This window comes from Protobothrops mucrosquamatus, unplaced genomic scaffold, assembly GCF_001527695.2.
Source record: "Protobothrops mucrosquamatus isolate PMUCROS unplaced genomic scaffold, P.Mucros_1.0 scaffold_142, whole genome shotgun sequence".
Lineage (NCBI taxonomy): Eukaryota > Metazoa > Chordata > Lepidosauria > Squamata > Viperidae > Protobothrops > Protobothrops mucrosquamatus.
The window spans coordinates 455,982-465,351 of NW_015386218.1; the positions used below are offsets into that span (position 1 = coordinate 455,982).

Here is a 9,370-nt window from a genome sequence, read left to right on the forward strand (position 1 = left end):
GACCTAGGGAGGATTTTATATGGGGTTTATTTTTTAGCAATTTGACAGAGACACAACTTTAAAATTTGATTTAATTCGGTTTTATTGGGGGGGGAATGTATTTATGTTTTGTTTTAAATATGTTGTGCGCCGCCCTGAGTCCCGTCGGGAGAAGGGCGGCATATAAATTAAATTAAATAAATAAATAAATAAATAAATTATTTCAGATAAATGGCTGTCCAGTCTCTTCTTAAAAACTTCCAGCGCTGGAGCATTCCCAACTTCTGGAGGCAGGTTGTTCCACTGGTTAATTGTTCTCACTGTCAGGAAATTTCTCCATAGTTTTAGGTTGCTTCTCTCTTTGGTTAGTTTCCATCCCTTGCTTCTTGTCCTGCCTTCAGGCGCTTTGGAGAATAGCTTGACTCCCTCTTCTTTATGGCAACCCCTGAGATATTGGAACACAGCTATCATGTCACCCCTCGTCCTTCTCTTCATTAAACTAGACATACTCTTAATGTGCTTCTTCTTGAGCCATTCCTTTGTTGCCTTGGCCGTGTGTTTTGGGTCATTATCATGCTGGAATACCCATCCATGACCCATTTTCAATGTCCTGGCTGAGGGAAGGAAGTTCTCACCCAAGATTTGACAGTACATGGCCCCGTCCATCGTCCCTTTGATGTGGTGAAGTTGTCCTGTCCCCTTAACAAAAAAACACCCCCAAAGCATAATCTTTCCAACTTCATGTTTGACGATGGTGATGGTGTTCTTGGGGCGAGTTGAGTTGGTGCCAAAGACCTTGATTTTGGTCCCACCAGACCACAACACTTTCACCCAGTTCTCCTCTGAACCATTCAGATCTTCATTGGGAAACTTCAGATGGGACTGTACATGATGTCAAGTCTGCTAACATTGGATGTTCTTGCTCGACATATGTGAAGAAGCAAACATATCTTATTTAGCCTACATTATTATTTTATTATTATTATTATTATTAAATTAAATTTATATCCCGCCCTTCTCCTTGCGGACTCAGGGCGGCTGACAATCGATTAAAAATACATAAATAACAATTACAGAATTAAAATTAATTAAAAAGAAATATTATTTAAACGTAGTCCAATTAAAATATAATTAAAACCCCTCTAAAAATTACCCTAGGCCAGTCCTGCAAGCTGGAATAACCAAGTCTTAAGGGCGCGGCGGAAGGAAGGGAGATCAGGGATGACCCTGATCTCTGGGGGCAGTTCATTCCAGAGGGTGGGAGCTCCCACAGAGAAGGCCCTCCCCCTTGGGGTCGCCAGCCGGCACTGTCTGGCCGACGGCACCCTGAGGAGACCCACTCTGTGGGAGCGTACAGGTCGATGGGAGGTAATCTGCGGCAGGAGGCGATCTCGAAGGTATCCGGGTCCGATGCCATGGAGCGCCATATCACTTCAAGGGTTAAAGCAGACATTGCAGCCATATGAGTGGGGAGGAATGCCTGTGAATAATAACATTATCTTAGCATAGCACAGCCAAGGTCAAAGCAACAGCAGACTGTAGTAACAGAGAATAGAGGGGGGAACAATTCACACTTCAAATTAATTGGAGCATATGATTGATGACTGTGAAAGGAGGGAGGGAGTTGTGCTTTGTCACGAGAGCTAGGGTGGGGGGGTGTTTCAGTTCTTGGCTTTCCTCTGTTCGTGCTGAATCATGTAACCTATTAAAGGATTCTTTAAGGTAATTAAGCCTCAAAGTTCTTTGAAAAGTTATTTCTTTCGGAACCATGACACACATGTACTTTCTTGAGTGGGGGACCTTGGGGGCACTACAGGATTTCAGTCCTTTACAGTGTACTGTGTTACCAATGGTCCCAGCTGCCTTGAGATCATTGACAAGATCCTCCCGTGTAGTTCTGGGCTGATTCCTCACCGTTCTCATGATCATTGAAATTGCACGAAGTGAGATCTTGCATGGAGCCCCAGACCGAGGGAGAATGACAGTTATTTTGTGTTTCTTCCATTTGCAAATAATCACACCAACTGTTGTCACCTTCTGACGAAGCTGCTTGGCAATAGCCTTGTAGCCCATTCCAGCCTTGTGTAGGTTTACAATCTTGTCCCTGACATCCTTGGACAGCTCTTTGATCTTGGCCATGGTGGAGAGTTTGGAATCTTCCATAGTGCTTCTATGGACAGGTATCTTTTATACAGATAACAAGCTGAGATTAGGAGCACTCCCTTTAAGAGAGTGCTCCTAATCTCCGCTTGTTACCTGTATAAAAGACACCAGGGAGCCAGAAATCTTGCTGATTGATAGGGGATCAAATACTTATTCACTCATTAAAATGCAAATTTATCACTTTTTTGAAATGCATTATTCTGTTGTTGTTTTTTGTTGTTGTTGTTATTCTGTCTCTCACTGTTAGAATAAACCTACCATTAAAATCATAGACTGATCATTTCTTTGTCAGTGGACAAACATACAAAATCAGCAGGGGATCAAATACTTTTTTCCCTCACTGTATGGATTTATAACCAGTGATAAGAAAAATAATGGCACCAGGTTAAAAGATAAAGCAGACTGTTAATCCTTCAGCCTTTAGAGGAATTTCTAATACTCCAATTTATGCCTGGAATTTTGGGCCAAACAATCCAGCTTTGGAAAGGATGAGAAATGCTATTCCCAGGCAGGTTTCTCTTCTTCAGCCATTGGGTTGGGATACAAGCAGTGGATTCCTTGTAATCTGAGGAGCAGCAGAAACAGGGCTTGTATGCCTTTGTCTATTGATGACAGCCATGTAAATCCCTGGGTGGCTCTCAAACAACTTTAATGAAGGTTTTGAGCATGGATAAGATTGTGTGTTCTGGAAACACCACAAGCTTTTTACTTAAATTATAAAAATGAACCACCAACACAATCCCCACATTTTCTTCTGCAAACACTGGTTTGATTGGAATGAGTGACAGGTGGAGATTCCAAGGCCCAACCAGTTGATGCTCTCCAGATGCTGAAAGTCTTGCTGATGGATGGGGATGGATAGATAAGAGACACAGACAGACAGACCCAGATGAAAAGTGGGAGTGCTTTTCTTGAATAGCCTGAAATGTATGTCTTTGCTTGGAATCACTTAAATAATAAGACAGATTTTGAAAATCCTCCTGATTTTTGTTCTGTTTTCTTCTCATTCAGGAGGGTCTTGTGTCCTTTAAGGAGGTGGCTGTGTATTTCTCCGATGAGGAGTGGTCTTTGTTGAATGCCGACCAAAAAGCACTGTATCGGGAAGTCATGCTGGAAAATCATAGGAACATGGCTTCTTTGGGTAAGAATATGCAAGAAATTTTATCAGAATAAAAACTACAAATTTTGAAGAGGAAATAAAGAAGATAGAATAATGTGATTAATGAATAAGAAAAAAGTATAAAATTTAAAAAAAGAGAAGAGACAAAGTAATAAAGAAGTCATAATTGGTCTCCATTTTTTAAGGTTACATTATTGTTGCTTCTTTGCATAATTTATCCTTTCTAATTTTCAAACACAAGTTTGATCACAGGTTCATTTTTTCTTTTTTTAAGCAAAAAGTCCATCGGGTTTACAATCACTAATAAATATAGATACGATCCTTTGCCTAATCAGAGTCAATTTAGTCATCGTTGAGAATTCTATCATCTTCCCCAACCATTCCACCATTCCCTAACCCTAATCCTAACTGTCACCATTCCCTAACCCTAATCCTAACTGTCATCTCTGACCCGCTGTTGACTCACTGACTGTCCCATTCACTTTAATGGGACAGCTGGTGATGCGGCAGTGACACAACAAGGTGTGGGATGTGGCTGGCAGCAGGTGACTGGATGCCCGCTAACAGGCGCTGCCGTGATGGATCTGAAATGACAGGTCCTCTTTAAATGTAAGGACGCATTCTTGCTGGTAGTTAGAATCTTTAATATTATTATTTGCAAACAAAATGAAGGTTTCCTATTTAGAATAATAAGATGTCAGGTTAATAAAACAGCGATATCAGAACCGATTTTAGGTTAATAGGTTAATCACACATAGTTGGAGAACTACTGAAATTTATCTTCCAAAATTTGAATCAAATTCTTGAATGCCTTCTCTGCATCTTAGAAGATTGAAGAAGTTTGTTTTTCATTATATTCATACTTACTACACTTTCCTGTTTTTCCCTAAAGTTATTTTCATTTTTCTTTCTTGTGAAGGTAATCATGTGGAGGAATATGAAGATTCCTGGGAACTATTCCAAATGATCACTCGTGGATACAATACGAAGAAGTGTGGAAAGAGCTTTATTAAGAACTGCCAACTTATTTACCATAGTAGGATACATACAGGAGAGAAGCCTTATAAATGCATGGAGTGTGGAAAATGCCTTTCTCTCTCTGGTAACTTTAGCCACCATAAAAGGATCCACACAGGGGAGAAGCTTTATAAATACATGGAGTGTGGTAACACTTTTATTTCAAACAGTTCTCTTAACTTGCATAAAAAAACCCACATAGGGGAGAAGCCTTATAAATGCATGGAATGTGGAAAGAGTTTTTCTTGGAGTAGTAGTCTCTACACCCATAAAAGGACCCACACAGGGGAGAAGCCTTATGAATGCATGGAATGTGGAAAGAGTTTTTCTTGGAGTAGTAGTCTCTACACCCATAAAAGAACCCACACAGGGGAGAAGCCTTATAAATGCATTGAATGTGGAAAGAGTTTTTCTACGAACAGTTATTTTAACACCCATAAAAGGACCCACACAGGGGAGACGCCTTATAAATGTATGGTGTGCGGAAAAGGTTTTATGAGGAACAGTTATCTTAACTCCCATGAAAGGACTCACACAGTGTAGAAGTCCTATAAGTCTGTGAAATAAGAAAAAAGCTTCAAGAGGACCAGTGGCCGAATGTTCCATATACATGTGTTTAAATGTTACATTAATTGTTGAAATATATGCATTTCCTAACTGCATTTACTGAATTGGGAAAGGGTTTTTTTAAGTCTGAACTTCACAACTGGAAGCCCCAGAGACATGAATTTACTAATGGAAACCAAACGCTAGGCATGTGGTATTTTAATTATGAACAGTGGATTTTTGTAGGTACTGTCATTTAAAGGTCACACATGAATAAGGACATCATTTTTTCTTCATGTTTATCCCATTTTCGATTGGATCCTAATAAAGAAAGCCCAAATCCCCAATAAAACTTTAATTTTTCAGAGGAAGCATAGGGTTTTGTTGGCAAAATGTCACTCCAGGCATACTATGGGAAAGGCATAAATCAGGAAAAACTTGTAGAATTTTTAGCTAAATATAAATGACCAAATTAAGTGTAATGCTAATGAAGATATCTTATGAATAGAATAGTTTAAGTAGCAATTGTTTTGCAGTTAAGCTTTGTATAGCTGTCAATAGAAGTTATATAATGAATTGCAAGTTGTTGAAACTGGAAACATCTTGGGATATTGTGCTAAATTAAAAGAAACATTTGCTGACAGTGTAACATCAGATCCTCTAAATTATACTTAATACTACAAAAACTTCACTGGATTTACAGTTTCTACCTTGGTTATTCAGTTTTGGGCAAGGGGCTCACTTGAGAATGTATCCCAGTATTGAGCTGAAAAATGATTGCTTTAAGAGGGATGTAATCAGGTCGACATTTAATAGGTGTTGCTTCTGCAAGAAGCAGAAGGAGCTGCATCTCCCCGAGGCATCTCTTCAAGACAAAACTTTTTAAATCTTTCTTCCTCTATAGCAGAAATGAGAATAGGAACTTCCTGTGGAGTGTGAGGAGGAATACGAAAAAATAATCCAGCTCTTCTGTCCACTGAAACCTAAGTCAGCCAGTACAAATGCAGAAGCAGGGAATTTTTTTCGGTCAGAGAAAAATGATGTCAGAGAATAATCACATAAATATTAATTTGAGTGTGAAGAAAGTTTCAGGATGAAGAGTTCCTCTCACAGAAAATGGAGCCAGAATAACGAGAAGCCTCTGAAATGCATGTGCAAAAGACTTTCCTAGCATTAGACCATATTTTACCTTTCTATGGTAAGATGAGGGCTAATAAAAACTCTTAACATTTAATGTAAATGAAAATGAATATCAATGGGGCTGTATACAACTGTAGCCCCTCCTTCACTGGAGAGTTTTTTGTACAGAAGGGGAAAGCTGGATGAACTGAAAGAAAAAAAATGAGATCTCCCTGTCTGAAAATCCAGGATAGTGTACTTCATGCAGCCTGCCATGGCGGAGAATTCCCCAAAGCAGCTCCAGTAATAAAGGATTATGCATGGGGAGGACAGATGAAAGCCCCTAGTCAAATGCCTATTGAGATTCTCAGAGATCTCAGATAATGGTTTTCCCAAATGTACTTTTCCAAAAGGCAACTGGACTTTGTGTTTTCTTGAAAAAGTTTTGCTTCTCATCCAAAAAGTATCTTCTGAAGAAGCATCTTTAGAAGATGCTCCTTGAATAAGAAGCGAAACATCTTCAAGAAAACATGAAGTCCAGTTACTTTTGAAAAAGTGGACCCCTTGACAAATCTACAGAGGAGCGAAAAGGGTTTTCATATACAGAGATAGAAGACAGGGATAGAAATAGATCAAATAAAATAGAAATAATTGCTAACCTGTGGTAATAGAGTAAAATAAGCAAGGTAAGGTTAGATTCAGTTTACAAGTAAGGGGTGGGAATTTTAAGTTTGTCTAATAAAAGTTCTGCTTACTATACCATAAGAAAAGCCCTAAGAATTGTTAATAGGCAATTTTTGGGGGGAGGATTTGGGTGGGGGAGAAACTTCTGAAATTCAGAGGCTCCTGCTGGGTTGCACCTCTTTATTCAAACAGTACAGCTGGATTATTCTCTCAAAATGGAGAAAAGGCACCAATTCCAGTTTTCTGCTGGTTATTGTCCAATGCTTCATTAGAGAAATGGAAATCAGAGTGACAGTCAGAAAATTAGACAATTGTATTTTTCTTATTTTTTCAATTTTTTTTATTAAGTAAACATTTAAAAACAGGTTGAACATAGTGTGACTTTTCTGGCTGTTATTTTGCCATACATACTATACCATATATCTTCCTAGTCATTGACCTTTTATACCATTTACATATTGAACAATTGTATCTTTGTATTCATTATCTAGAACAGTGGTTCTCAACCTTTTTAATGCCGCGACCCCAACCGGTCGTAAGTCGAGGACTAAACCGGTTGTAAGTCGAGGACTACCCAACCGGTCGTAAGTCGAGGACTTTCCCTGCCCAGGAGCGCCGCGCATGCGTGGTTCCGCCCCCTGCGCCGGCCGAGGCGTAACTGGCAAGCGGCAGAGACGGAGCAGGCCGACCACCAACTGGCCCAGCCCAAGGGAGGTAAGGCACCCGCCGGAAAAGGGGAAAAAAATGGCGGACAAAAAAAAATGGCAGACAAAAAAAATGGCGGACAGCCTTGCTTGGCGACCCCCGTGAAATGGTCGATCGACCCCAAATGGGGTCCCGACCCACAGGTTGAGAACCACTGATCTAGAAGTTGCCTTAAACTCTACAAAGGTCTGAAGTTTCCTAATAATATTTTCTGAGAGTGTTTGCTATTCAATCACCAAATAAAAATCACTTCTTTTTCGCCTGCTGTGGTGTTTTAATATTATATTCCCTCTTCCATAGTTGCTTTCCATCCTTTTACAGTTCCACGTTTTCTCCAGTCAACAGATAAGACGCCGTTTCCCCGCTCTTTATTTCTCCTCCAAGGAGCTTCGTGAGGTAAAATTTCTGGAACATCCACCACGTTCAGCTTTCCTCTCCAGTTTGAGGTGGCTTTTTCTTTCCCTTCAGCATCCTTTCTTTGGGCACAAGCAGCTGCTCGGCCTTCCCGGTGATCCTGAGACACCCGGAGCCAAGAATTGGACAAGGGAAGCTGCGGGTACAGAAGCAGAGAACCAGAAACAGGAGAAATCTCCATTTTCCCGGTTGGGGCTTCCCTGGCAATCTTCTTCCCCTTCAGGCCGGAGTTCGGGACAATAGCAAGACACAAGTTGTGTTTCCCAGAGAGGCTCCTGGTCCTCATCTTCTGACCGCCTGGCCATTTCTGACAGGATTTGGGCCTTTTTGAGGTTTTTCCGATCTCTGCAGAGCCTTCAGGGCAGTTCTTGAGGTTGAGTAAGTTCAAATCCTCCAGGGAAATTTCTCTCCATCTCCACAGACGCTTCCTGGACAGGAAGATGGAGAAGCTCCCGCCTCTTTAAACGCCGACGTCTTTCTAGGGCAGGGAGCCTTTCCTCCTACTCTCATACCCATCATCCCTGCCCTCCCCCTTCCCTCAGGCGGTCTCTTCTTTCCCGCCCTTTCGGGTAATTGTGTCAGTTCGCACAGAATCCAACGGAGTACTCTCAGCCTCACGAAGTAACTGAGCATGCGCGGGGTTCTTCGCTGGAACCAGGCACCCGGAGGGGTCAGTAGCAAGAGGCTGCTTTTTCTGTTCACCCCCTCCCTCCGCTGTGAGGTGGGGGCGGGGCCTTTGCGGAAGGCGCAGAGGCTGCCGGGAATCCTTGCGGGCACCCGGTTATCGACGGGGGTCCCTAGTTCCGTGAGTGGCGGCTCTGCCCATGCAAAGGGGTCCGCGCTGGAGGCGAGTGTGGAGACGGGCCATGTCTTTCCCCGGGGTGGGAGTCGCGGCCCCATGTTCCCCTGCCGCCCTTTCCCATGCACGGCCCCGGCAAGGGGCCGGGGGGAGCAAAGGAGAGAAAGGGGGATCGTCCGAAGGGAGGGGCCGTTTCCCCCCATTTCCTAGGGGAGCTTCTGCATGGGGAGGAGGGGGGCTGCCGGCTGTGGGTACAAGGCCGGCGCCCCGGGTGGGTGAGCCGGGTCTGGGGTGCTGCTTCCCTGCCTTTCCCCCCCCGACCTCAAAGTGCCTCTGCCGGCAGACAAAGGAGGGAGAGGCTGCTGGGAGGCAGGCGCAAGTGGAGCTGAGACGCAGCATTCGCACCCAGTGCCCAGTTGCGCCGATGTTTCCCAAACCTCTTTGAAGTCTGGAACTTGAAGTCCACACACCTTCATTTGTCCGTCTTTGGAAAAGCGTGGATTAGGCTAAGACGTGGGGAACGTGTTTGTCGGAGTTGCATGAATCAGAAGCTCATGTTAGACCAGTGTTTCTCAACCTTGACAATTTTAAGGCATGTGGACTTCAACTCCCAGAATTCCACAGCCAGCATTGCTGGCTGTGGAATTCTGGGAGTTGAAGTCCACATGCCTTAAAATTGTCAAGGTTGAGAAACACTGTGTTAGACTGTCAGTGGTTCATTCATTCGGCTGTTCGTCCTCTGTGTATCGGATGGTGGCTTGTTAATTCAGGCTTCTCAAGTTCCCAAAGGGGTTTGGGCCAGAATGATTAATGGGGTTCTGATG

General features: G+C 42.7%; 1 protein-coding gene across 1 annotated transcript in view; it reads left to right on the top strand.

The window, feature by feature from the left end:
• LOC107289937 (zinc finger protein 91-like) overlaps nucleotides 1-4,939 on the top strand; it is a 62,596-nt gene extending 57,657 nt beyond the window's left edge. The window contains exon 23 of the mRNA XM_029284666.1: nucleotides 4,555-4,939. Coding sequence (XP_029140499.1) covers nucleotides 4,555-4,822 — 268 coding nt within the window. The 3' untranslated portion in view covers nucleotides 4,823-4,939. The remainder of the gene's footprint in view (nucleotides 1-4,554) is intronic.
• Nucleotides 4,940-9,370: the final 4,431 nt, after the last annotated feature.